The sequence below is a fragment of the Myotis myotis genome, unplaced genomic scaffold (genome assembly GCF_014108235.1).
Source record: "Myotis myotis isolate mMyoMyo1 unplaced genomic scaffold, mMyoMyo1.p scaffold_m19_p_2, whole genome shotgun sequence".
Taxonomy (NCBI): domain Eukaryota; kingdom Metazoa; phylum Chordata; class Mammalia; order Chiroptera; family Vespertilionidae; genus Myotis; species Myotis myotis.
In genome coordinates, this window is record NW_023416324.1 from 17,254,565 (window position 1) to 17,267,768 (window position 13,204).

Consider the following 13,204-nt stretch of genomic DNA (forward strand, 5'->3'; position numbering starts at 1 on the left):
AACTCCATTCTCTGAATTTTCACTTTATCCTGGTGATGTTTATCATTTGCAACCAGATCACAAACTCCAAGAGGACAAGAAACACTCTTGGATTTGCCTTCTGAGTGTGTCCAACAGGGTATGATCTAAGACAACAGGACAGAACTTTTAATCTAGCCCCTTGTACACTGTTAGGCAGCAGTCTAAAAAGTGGCTCTCTCCCCTAAAGCTTGTGATGATGGTCCTCTGGCTTCTCAACAGTCCCTCAAGGATGTAGGCCAGATTGGAATCACTGTACCCCTGGTACCTCGTACAGAACTGGGCCAGACAAGTAATGCAGAGAATGAGGGATGAAGCTAATCCAGCAGTTTTTCTTCCTGGTTTCTTCGTCCAAATCCTAAGGTGATGAGGCTTGCCACTTCAGATTCATGGCCATTAGTTCAAACAGTACAGAAGAAAGTTATGTTCATGAAGAACTTATCTGCTGATGCTCCAAGTTCCCAAAATGATTCATTTCTCATCAGCTTGGTCATATGCTTCTTAAGAGAGGAAGGACTATAAATTCCTGAGAAACTAAATTCTTTTATGCTGTTGGGTGAGAAAAATCCTTTAGGAAAAAGTGTTGGCTCCCTACCCATGATCCTAAGAAACCAAAGAGCCATTATACACTGAACTTTTTATGCTAAGAGGTATAAAGAGAGATCAGGAAATACAACTTTGATTTAAGCACCATGAACTTTTTGTCAAGCAAAAATAGTCTTTATTCAAATTTAATGGAAACAGGGGTCACTATACTTTGCAAGACGGGGAAAAATAAAATTAAAAAAAATTATTTTCTTTTATTTTCTTAATATAAAACAATATAATCACAATACCAGAATATGGAACTCTAGAGTTTGTTTCCTATGGGTTACTGCAGATATCAATTTTCCTTGACTGTGCTATTCACAACTTTGTAAGTCCAAAAATATGAAACCAAAGTGGTAGGAAACTTAAGACTTAGCACTTTCACTAAATGGCATACATCAAAGGGCATCAATTCAAGGGCAAAAATGGTTGAACTCACCATACCTACCTATGTCATCATTCCAGCCTTAGACTCGTCCAGGTACTGAGCTCCCTGTAAGAAATGCCAGGCCTGAAAGCCAAGGCATTTTGGATATTCTACTGTGGACCACGAGGAAAGGGGGTTTTCAAAGAGAAGATTGTTTTCAGTCGAGCAGGAAGGCCTGGCGCCAGGAGGCTTTACGGAGAGGAAGCACTTAGATTTAACAATTGTAGACACACCATTAGGGGAGTTAAAAATGTACAGCAGTGACGTATGTTCTACTTCAATCACTTGTGCTACGGCTACCAAACATGTACAAAACCTCTCGGGTAGTTCCAGCTGTGGTAGTAGCCCGTTAGGATCTTGAGTGGGATCTAGATCTAGACCGGGAAGGTGATCTGGATGCAGACCTGGATCTAGACTTGGACCGAGATCGGGTTTTTGAAGCGGACTTTGATCTGGAGCGTGATTCTGACGGGAGATTTGGTTTGGATTTAGAATTGGACCTTGACCGGGACCGGGTCTCCTGATTGGTGCTAGCATCCTTGCTCTCCCCTCCACCTTCCCTCTGGCCAGACTCGGACTTGGCACGTTCCCGCTCCTTTGACACCGAGCGGGACCGTGACCTGGACTGGGAGCGGTCGGCATCTTCCTTCTTTTTCTTCTCGCTGCTGCTGCTTGACTTGCTGTCTCGCTTGCTGCCATGTTTTCGGCTCCTCTTGCTCTTGCTTCGGCTGCGGCTGCGGCTGCGACTGCGGCTGCGACTACGGCTCTCCTCCCGGCTTCTCTTCCTCCCCTTCCTCTTATCCTTGCTTTTGCTGCGGCTCCTGCTGCGGCTCCTGCTGCCTCCCTTGCTCCTGCTCCTGCGGAGGCCTTTCTCCTGACTCCGGCTCTTCTCCTTGCTCTTGCTCCTGCGCTTCTCCTCTTCCACTCTCCTCTCTTGACTCCTGCTTCGGCTTTTACTTTTGCTTTTATGCCGACTGGGACTCCTGCTCTTGGACTTCCTGGTATTGTCGTTGTTCTGAATCTTCTCTTCAACTTGGTCTTTACTCTTGCTGCGGCGCTTGTCTGCACTGCGGCTACGGCTGCGACTCTTGTCGTCCTTGCTGGGGCTGCGGCTTTTTTCCTTCTTGCTCCGGCTGCGGCTCTGACTGCGGCTACGACTCTTGCTCCGGGAATGGGAGCCAGACCTGAGAAGACAGTGATGTGAAAGTCACATACAACTCCATGCCTGATGCTCATCATTAGATGGAAAAGTTGAAGGGACGTGGAACCTTGCCCCACAATATAATGCCTGGCCAATGATTGCTGAATACCCAGGATTCCAGTCTAGATCTGGAGAAACTGGCATGAGATAAGACTGGTAACATGATTGTAATCAATGTGGCAAATGGTACGGGTGTTTCCTGTCCAACCACTCCACTTATACAAGGAAGACCTACCTAGACCGAGATCTACTCTTAGAATGACTGCTTTTGCTGCTGCCACTTCGGCTTCTGCTCTTACGAGAATGTCTGCTTCGAGAGCGAGACCTATAGAGAGAAAACATTAAAAAATATATTAATAATACTTGCTGACAAAAGCCTAGAGGACAGTCAACTAAGATATTTTTTCAATAAAAAAATTATGTATGGCACTGACTGTTCAGGCACAATGCTGAGAGAGAACTCTTCCTTGTGCTCTAGGTCCACAGATCAAGTTGCTCACAAATATCCCACCTGGATGGCTTACCTGAAACTGAGCAACTCCAATCTTGAACTCACTCTGCTGGGTTCCAACCTCATTTCCACAGATGCTGCCATTATTTACCCACGTCCTCATGCTAGAAACCACAGCAACTCTTGACTCTTCTCACTCCTTCATCCTCTTACATGATAATTCAGCCTCTTCTCCAGTCTATCTGCCTCCGCCCCCTTCCCCTGCTCCCATAGCAGCTTCCCGGGATGCCACCTGGCACACTTCTGCCTTTACCCATCTAATCTGTTCCCTTCACGTGGACTCTCCTTATCATTGCCTTTTAGGCTCAGTGGGGGAAACAACAGAATAAGAAAATGGGCTCAGAACATCTCATCATGATAGAAAGAGGCAAACTTTCAGAGATTGCTGGGCACCCACATCTATGAAAGGATTCTTGCCAAAATTGACCTGTATCTCACCTCACTGACTCCTCTGTAGATCTAACTTCCAGATTACAGGAACTTCAGGGGATAAAGTTCAAATTCAGTGATACCAAGAGGAAATAGGCAAATAAATTCAGAATGTGGGATAGTATTAGAAATCAAGAAAAGTAAATGTCACAGGGACAAGAAGGTAGAAAAACTGCCTCAGACCAAAGAGACCTAACAACCCCTTGCAATGCATGACAATAAGACTAGATCCTGGTAAGGAAAAAACGCAGCTATAAAGACATCCATGGAACAGCTGGGAAAACTGTAATATGGCCTGGACATTAGAGAACTTTAGAGAGTCACTATCAACATTCTTAGATTAGAAAATAGATGTGTGGTTATCCTTATTTCTTAGAGACACATGCTTAAGTATTTAGGAGCCAAGTGTCATAATTTCTACAACTCCCTTTCAAACACTACAACAAAATAAATGTATAGAGTGTATATAAATACACATACACAGAGCAAAAAAGACAAGTTGCCCTGGTTGGCTGCTCAGTGGTTAGAGCATCACCCCAGGACTGAAGGCCCCTAGTTCGATTCCTGGTCAAGGGCACACACCCGTTTCAGGTTTACCAGCCCCAGTAGGCAACCTATTGATGTGTCTTTCTCATATGATGCACCCGCACTCCCCCTGAACCTCCCTAGAAATAAATGAGAAAAAATATCCTGGGATGAGGATGAAAAAATAATAATGACGGTTGAAGCTGGAAGGTATATGGTGTTTGTGAACTATTCTTTCAACTTTATGTTTGAAAATGATCATAAAAAATTTTGGGGACCTGGCCAGTGTGGCTCAGCGATTGAGCATCCACTTATGAACCAGAAGTCCCAGGTTTGATTCCTGGTCAGGTCACATGCCCAGGTTGTGGGCTCGATCCACAGTGTGGAGCGTGCAGGAGGCAACTGATCATGGATTCTCTCTCATCATTGATGTGTCTATCTCTTTCCTTCTCCCTTCTTCTCTGAAATCAATAAAAATATATTTAAAACAAAAGTTTTGAGAAATATTTAGTAAAGCATATTCACACAAAATCCAAACAAAAAGATACTGAAACAGGAGCCAACTTGAAAAGCTCTCAATGACCAAAGACATAACATTCTGAGCATAAAAAATTATGGCTGCAATAGACAAAACATTAAATATACAAACATCCAAGAACACATTCAAAATGATGCTAAATGACCACCCTTATCACCTCTGGGGGTTACTAGGGCACATTTAATATTCTGAAAGCTGGTAAATAAAAATATCAAATTTTCAGTTTGCCATTTCCTATAAAAACTACTTGAGGGTAACAAAAGTATGGATGAGGGAAATTATCCTTTATAGAAGTATAGCCTTTAAATACAGAAAGAATGAAAAAATTAGGAAGTCATCATTTTGTAACCACCAACAAATAGCTCTAGGTAATAATTATCAATAGATGCTAAAATTATTATGTGAAATGTTGATGCAGAACTTGATAATGGAACCATCGTTCAAAGTGGGACAGGCAAACACCACATAAGTGAGGCACCAGGAAGTACAAAGAACTACTTGTGAAGGACACCTGAATTTACTCTAAATGCCTCAACATCTAACAAGTTATAGGAAATATGGGGAATAAGATAAAAAAATGTGTTAACACCGCAAGGACACAATTAGCAAAATCTCAACTATCGGAAAATCTTCAAAATAGATAATTTCTTTAACAACTAAATGCATGGAAAATAAAAAAGGTAAAGGAGGACATATCAGTGATTAAAAGGAGAATTAGCCGAGACCGGTTTGGCTCAGTGGATGGAGCGTCGGCCTGCGGACTGAAAGGTCCCGGGTTCGATTCCGGTCGGGGGCATGTACCTGGGTTGCGGGCATATCCCCAGTGGGGGATGTGCAGGAGGCAGCTGGTCGATGTTTCTCTCTCATTGATGTTTCTGGCTCTCTATCTCTCTCCCTTCCTCTCTGTAAAAAATCAATAAAATATATTAAAAAAAAAAAAAAAAAAAAAAAGCCCTAGACGGTTTGGCTCAGTGGATAAAGTGTCGGCCTGAAGGGTCCTGGGTTCAATTCTGGTCAAGGGCACATGCCAGAGTTGCAGGCTTGATCCCCAGCAGGGGGTGTGCAGGAGGCAGCTGATCAATGATTCTCTCTCATCACTGATGTTTCTAGCTCTCTCTCCTTCTCTCTGAAATCAATAAAACTATATTTAAAGAAAAAAAAGGAGAATTAAGAGACATGATTGCAATGTGTGGACCTAGTCTCTGCCCATCATCTCCAACTTATCTTTTAGAGCTCAGTTTCTATGGTGGGTTGTTAGAGAAGCCTTTGCCTGTTCTCCAGACTGGTTGTGCTGTACATTTCCTTGGGCATACTTGGCACAATGCTCAATGCCTGTTTTTTCCACTAGACTGAGTTCATGAGGGCATTGGACTATATTTGCCTTGTTCACAAGTGCCTGGCCCATATGCAGAGCAGCTGCTGAGTAAGACAAAAAGACAAAGTCTCCACACTTGAGTAGCTAGAGCATCTGGGAGAGTAATCAAGGGACCAGTTAGTGGCCATGTTTGCCCTCAGTGAGGGTATGATATGGGGACCCAAGAAGAAATGAGAAAGGTCACTGATTCCTGCCTCAGAGAAAGGACTTTACTTCTATTTGTATTCATGACATAAGAGTTCAAGAGCTTTACAAATAAATATGTAGTTCAAAGTTGAGTTATTGAAGAACTATATTCCTGAGAATTCAACAGGAGAAAGAAAATATATTATTTATATTCTCATTAATGAATTTATAGTGATTTCCAACACATAATGACATCAACAGTACCTGGAGTGACTGCGGCTCCTGGAGTAGGACCGGCGCCGTCTAGAACCAGGCTTGTCTTCGACTAATCTGATTTTTCTGCCATTGACTTCAGTTCCATCTAACTTTTCCAAAGCTCTTTTCATATCGGAGTAAGAAACAAATTCAATCACCCCTTCATTTTTGCGTCCCTTGTGAGCATCTGCATATGTCACTTCTCCTGCCTGACGCATATAATCCTAAAGAAAAAGAAAATCACTGATTAGGTTAAGACACATTTTGTTAAGCAGCTAGTGCAATCACAGTAACAAAAATTTTCCCTTTCTTTTAGGAAGAAATGCTAGCTTCCCTCAGAATAAAGTTTATTCTTAAAATAGTTACATCTACAGCCCTGGCCAGTTTTCTCAGTGGTTAGAGCATCAGCCCATGAACGGAAGGGCAGGTACTTACTTGGGTTGCAAGTTTGATCCATGGCCCCAGTCACAGTACATATAGTAGGCTACTAGTTGATGTCTCTCTCTCTCCCCCTTTCATTTCCCCCCTTCTACTCTCTCTCAAAATATTCTTGGGTAGAGGAAAACCAAGATGGCGGCATAGGTTAACGCCGGAGATTGCTGCCTCGAACAACCACTTCAAAAAACAACTAAAAGACGGAACGGACATCATCCAGAACCACAGGAAGGCTGGCTGAGTGGAAATTCTACAACTAGGAGGAAAGAGAATATCATACCCAGACTCAGAGGAGGCGCAGTGCTGAAGTGAAATACTAAGGTGCGGAGTGCACGCGGAGTGGGCTGGAGGCGGAGGGTGCGGTTGTTGTTTTCAATCGGGAGGGAATTTTGGACTCTGAGCTCCAGATCCGGGCGAGTCTCTAGGGACCCAGACTCGGACGGGGGAGGCGGGACTGTCTGGCTTCGGTCAGAACTCGAAGGCAGCTTTCTCTCCGAGGTTTGAGGCGGTTGCTGGGACTCTGTGAGGCAGAGCCCCTAGGGACGGAACTGAGAGCAGCCATAACTGCTCGCTCCGGCCCGCCCTGTAGATCCCCCGGGACCCGCCCCGCCCAAGCCCTGCACAGAGCCATTTGCCGGATAGCCTCAGGCAAACGCTAGATTAGCACCGCCCTAGAGATCCAGCACAGAAGCTCTCCCACTGCAGACACAGCGGACTCTCATAGCCAGTTAGCCTGGAGGTCAAATCACCCCTGGTATTGCCGACAACAATCAAGGCTTAACTACAACAAGACTGCGCACAAAGACCACTAGGGGGTGCACCAAGAAAGCATAAAAAATGCGGAGACAAAGAAACAGGACAAAACTGTCAATGGAGGATATTGAGTTCAGAACCACACTTTTAAGGTCTCTTAAGAACTGTCTAGAAGCCACTGATAAATGTAGTGAGATCCTCAAGAAATCTAATGAGACACTCGATGTTATGATAAAGAACCAACTAGAAATTAAGCCTACACGGACTGAAATAAAGAATATTGAACAGACACCCAACAGCAGACCAGAGGAGCGCAAGAATCAAGGCAAAGATTTGAAATGCGAAGAAGCAAAAAACACCCAACTGGAAAAGCAAAATGAAAAAAGGATCCGAAAATACGAAGATAGTGTAAGGAGCCTCTGGGACAGCTTCAAGCGTACCAACATCAGAATTATAGGGGTGCCAGAAGATGAGAGAGAGCAAGATATTGAAAACCTAGTCGAAGAAATAATGACAGAAAATTTCCCCCACCTGGTGAAAGAAATAGACTTACAAGTCCAGAAAGCTCAGAGAACCCCAAACAAAAGGAATCCAAAGAGGACCACACCAAGACACATCATAATTAAAATGCCAAGAGCAAAAGACAAAGAGAGAATCCTAAAAGCAGCAAGAGAAAGAAACTCAGTTACCTGCAAGGGAATACCCATACGACTGTCAGCTGATTTCTCAACAGAAACTTTGCAGGCCAGAAGGGAATGGCAAGAAATATTCAAAGTGATGAATACCAAGACCCTACAACCAAGATTACTTTATCCAGCAAAGCTATCATTCAGAACTGAAGGTCAGATAAAGAGCTTCACAGATAAGGAAAAGCTAAAGGAGTTCATCACCACCAAACCAGTATTACATGAAATGCTGAAAGGTATCCTTTAAGAAGAGGAAGAAGAAAAAGGTAAAGATACAAATTATGAACAACAAACATGCATCTATCAACAAGTGAATCTAAGAATCAAGTGAACAAATAATCTGGTGATCATAATAGAATCAGGGACATAGAAAGGGAATGGACTGACTATTCCTGGGGGGGAAAGGGGTGTGGGAGATGCGGGAAGAGACTGGATAAAAATCGTGCACCTATGGATGAGGACAGTGGGTGGGGAGTGAGGGCGGAGGGTGGGGCGGGAACTGGGAGGAGGGGAGTTATGGGGGGAAAAAAGAGGAACAAATGTAATAATCTGAACAATAAAGATTTATTAAAAAAAATATTCTTGGGTAAGGATTAAAAAATAATCCTATGTAATAAAGAGGTAATATGCAAATTGACCCCCATGCCATAAGGCCAGCACAAGATGGTGATGCACACAGCGAGGGTGTGGCCGGCAGCTGCCTCGCACAGCTTCCACCGGGGTTCCTGTGGCCCTGTGGGGGCGCAGGGGGTCCCGGCGGCTGCTTTGCACAACTTCTGTTGGGGTTTCCGTGGCCCCGCATGTGCACCATGGGGGTACAGCCTGGAGGCGGGGCATTGGGGTGGCACTCCAGGACTCGGGGCAGTCCCATGGCGTGCGGGTGTGTGTGTGTATGTATGTCCCCGGGGTCTCACGTGATGGGTCACTAGTAAATAAATAAAATATTTACATCTGCACACCAACCATTTACTGAGGTTCTTTTTAAAAATTTTTTTTTTATTAAATACTAGAGGCCCAGTGCACAAAAATTTGTGCACTCGGGGGGGAAAGGGGGGTCCTTCAGCCCAGCCTGTGCCCTCTCGCAGTCTGGGACCCCTTGGGAGATAACACCCTGCTGGCTTAGGCCTGCTCCCGGGTGGCAGAGGGCATGCCCAATCCCTAGGTGCAGCCCCTGGTCTGGCTCAGAGCAGGGCCGATTGGGGAGTTGGGGCGCTGCCCCCTGTCATGCCCAGAGCAGGGCAGATTGGGAGGTTGGGGCACCGCCCCCTGTCACACTCAAGGCAGGGTCGATAGGGAGGTTGCGGCGCCACCCCGTCACCCACAGAGCAGGGCCAATCAGGGGGCTGGGGTGCTGCCCCCTGTCACGCACAGAGCAGGGCCCATCAGGGGGTTGGGGAGCTCCCCCCTGTCATGCACAGAGCAGGGCCGATCAGGGGGTTGGTGCGCCGCCACTGTCACACTCAGGTCAGGGCCGATGGGGAGGTTATGGCTCTACCCCATCACACACAGAGCAGGGCCCGTGGGGTGGGGGTTGGGGCGCTGCCTTCTATCACCCACACAGCAGGGCGGATAGGGAGGTTGTGGCCCCGCCCCGTCACACACAGAGCCGCAGGGCGATCAGGGGGTGTGGGCGCTGCCCCCTGTCACACTGATCCTGGTGCCGGGAGGGCTCTTGGCTCCGCTGATCCCGGTGCTGGGAGGCATATTACCCTTTTACTATATAGGATAGAGGCTTGGTGCACGGGTTGGGGCCGGCTGGTTTGTCCTGAAGGGTGTCCTGGATCAGGGTGGGGGTCCCCACTGGGGTGCCTGGCCAGACTGGGTGAGGGGCTGAGGGCTGTTTTCAGGCTGGCGAGTGACTGAAGCTCCCAACCGCTCCTTTTTTTCCTTTTCTTTTTTTATTCTGGGCCAGCTTTAGCTCTGGCTCCAGCTCTGAGGCCTCTGCTGCTGAAAGCAGGTATCTGGTTTGTTTGGGTTCTATAATCGAAACAATGTATAACTCCAGCTCTGAGATCCCGGCAGGCTGAAAGCAGGTTTCTGGGGTTTTGTTTAGCTTCCATATTTGTTACAATGTTTGAAACTGCAAGCTCAGAGGCCGGCAAGGCAGGTGGGGAACGTTGGAGTCCTCCGTCACTGAAGCAAGCAAGCCTCATTTTAGTTTCCAGCTGCCTGGCTGCCGGCCGCCATCTTGGCTGGCAGTTAATTTGCATATCGCCCTGATTAGCCAATGGGAAGGGTAGCAGTCGTACGCTAATTACCATGTTTCTCTTTTATTAGATAGGATATTTTATTGATTTTTTTACAGAGAGGAAGGGAGAGGGAGAGTTAGAAACATTGATCAGCTGCCTCATGCACACCCCCTACTGGGGATGTGCCCGCAATGGAGGTACATGCCCTTGACTGGAATCGAACCTGGGACACTTCAGTCTGCAGGCGGACACTCTATCCACTGAGCCAAACTGGTCAGGGCATTTACTGAGGTTCTTTAAAGCATCAGGAATTAAGTAGATGGTAGAGATAATGAATATTTAACTGTTCTTTTATAGGCCTGGAGCACGAATTCGTGCACCAGAGGGGTCCCTCGGCCTGGCCTGCACCCTCTCACAATCCGTGACCCCTTGGGGACGATGTCAGAGAGCTGGTTTCAGCCTGATCTCTGCAGGCCAGGCCTAAGGACCCCACTGGTGCACGAATCCATGCACCGGGCCTCTAGTACCTCCCCACCCCGGCTGCCTGGTGCCTGTGTATGCAAATTAACCCGCCATCTTTGTCAGGTTAATTTGCATACTCACTGATTGGCTGGTGAGTGTAACAGGGGTGGTTAATTTGCATGTTTCTCTTTTATTATATAGGATAGGATTATGTGTAAACACAAAAATTTTTAGTTAACTATCACTTTCTAAATTTTATACTGGCACATTCTTTGTTTATAGACACTTTAGAAGCTTATATCATTACATTTAAGTTAGGACTTTTACATTTCATTATAAATTCTTGTTTGAAAGCATGTTGGGGGAAATTTTTTTTTTTTTTTTTTTTTTTAAAGATTGCAGCTTGGCTGGCATGGTTCAGTGGTTGAGCATCGACCTATGAATCAGGTCACTGTTCAGTTCCTGGTCAGGGCACAGGCCTGGGTTGTGGCTTGATCCCCAGTGTGGGGTGGGGTGTGCAGAAGGCAGCCAATGAATGATACTCTCTCATCACTGATGTTTCTCTCTCTCTCTCTCTCTCTCTCTCTCTCTCTCTCTCTCTCTCTCTCTCCTTTCCTCTCTGAAATTAATTAAAAAATAAATAAAATTTAAACACACACGCACACACACATATATATATATAACTGGGGAGTCTAAATATACTCAACTCACTTTGCTAGAGATAACTTGTTTAATGGTGGACTAAAGATGAGAAGCAAGATAGAAAACTTTGAATACCCTTTCTTCTAAAGACCATCCAGATTAAGACTACTCATTAAGCTTTTCTTCCTTATGGAGATTAAAAACGAACAGTTCGATCTTAACTTTTTGACATTAAAACTTTTTCAGGTCCTAACGGTTTGGCTCACTGGATAGAGCGTCAGCCTGCGGAGTCAAGGGTCCCAGGTTCAATTACGGTCAAGGGCATGTACCTTGGTTGCGGGCACATCCTCAGTAGGGAGTGTGCAGGAGGCAGCTGATCGATGTTTCTCTCTCATTGGTGTTTCTAACTCTCTATCCCTCTCCCTTCCTCTCCGTAAAAAATCAATAAAATATATTAAAAAACACACACACAACTTTTTCAGGATGAATAGTCCATGAAAAACAAGGAAATCTTATGAAAAAACATGGGTCAGGTAGTCATATTTACCAAAGAAGATCTACACTGCAAGCTGCATATTAAAACTAATGTTGCAGAAGACACTGGTGGTTTCAACTTTTTCTTTAATTAAAAAAAACCTACATTGGTATCTCTCTATAACAGCGATTTTCAACTGATATGCCACAAGAATTTTTAAAACATGCAATACCTGACTATTTAGTCAGGGGCACTGACCTCTTTTCCCTTAAGATTGTCAAATAAATAAATAAATGACAACAGCCAACATAACAATAGCCATCCGATACGAATGAATCAAAGTTACACCTATTTTTTTTTTAAGATCTGCAAATACACAGTTTATGTGTGCGATGAGATGTAAAAGATTGTAAATCACTGTTCTATAACATTCTCTGTGAAGGAAAATTTCATATAACATAGATCAGCAGTTCTCAACCTGTGGGTCGCAGCCCCTTTGGTGGTCGAACAACCCTTTCACAGGGGTCGCCTAAGACCATCCTGCATATCAGATATTTACATTACAATTCATAACAGTAGCAACATTAGTTATGAAGTAGCAACGAAAATAATTTTATGGTTGGGTCACAACATGAGGAACTATATTTAAAGGGCCAGAAGGTTGAGAACCACTGACACAGATTGTCCTTAGAGTGATGGTCCCATAATATATAGTAGTAGTGAGATTCCGAAGTCTTCTGTACTCTTATGGAACCTTTAATTGGAGAATTTCCAAATGCTTTGGGAAAACTTTCAAACATATAACACCACTGCATTCTGTGCATGCCTGGGTCTGCATAAAGTTACCTCTGTCCCAACCTTAACTCCCGCCCAACCTGATCCTAGAAGGTTAACAGGGTCCAAACCTTTAGGTCTTGCCAGCTGCATCGACTTGACAAATTTTCCACAATAAGTCTGTATTCTGTGCGGGTAGGAGGGCCATACTTATCTCGGCCACTTCTTCTATAACCATATCCACCTTTGGAAGGTTCAAATAGGTAAGATTACTTCAGTGGAGGAAAAGGAAAAAATGCTATAGCCCATATTTCCCTTAAATATTCCATTCACCCCCATCCCAAATAGCACATATATTTTAACTATATCCCCACCCTCTAATCCAAACTAGATTTTTTAAAAAAGCAATCAACTAAACATGAAAATTTAATTTACAAAGTTGTAAGTATATATATATATATATATTCGTTAATATTTATAAAGATCATGCATAAATTAAAAACTATTAACAATTTAGAAATAAGTAACCAAATTACTAAATCAGTTACTGGTGTTACTCACAGTGATTAAAATTTTTGTGAATATTTTATATGATAAAAAAGAAAGATTTTCAGGCACCTATTTCAGTTTAATCTCATCTGTGTCTAACCCTTGGGATCCTCACCACCCAGGTCTAATGGGGAAAGGTTGCGGTCGTCACATGGCTTCCTGTTTTTGGTCAGCCAAGGGCCACAATGGTTCAAAGAGCCACGCATGGAAAGGTAACCCAAGGTCAGCAAATGGAACAGGCAGTCA

At 44.5% G+C, this 13,204-nt stretch overlaps 1 protein-coding gene across 1 annotated transcript in view; it reads right to left on the reverse strand.

Moving 5' to 3' along the window:
- Positions 1–713: 713 nt before the first annotated feature.
- Positions 714–13,204, reverse strand: part of SRSF4 (serine and arginine rich splicing factor 4) — a 30,258-nt gene continuing 17,767 nt past the window's right edge. Inside the window, exons 3-6 of the mRNA XM_036347178.1 lie at positions 12,541–12,653; positions 6,003–6,217; positions 2,470–2,559; positions 714–2,217 (exon numbers count right to left, since the gene is read on the reverse strand). Coding sequence (XP_036203071.1) covers positions 1,383–2,217; positions 2,470–2,559; positions 6,003–6,217; positions 12,541–12,653 — 1,253 coding nt within the window. The 3' untranslated portion in view covers positions 714–1,382. The remainder of the gene's footprint in view (positions 2,218–2,469; positions 2,560–6,002; positions 6,218–12,540; positions 12,654–13,204) is intronic.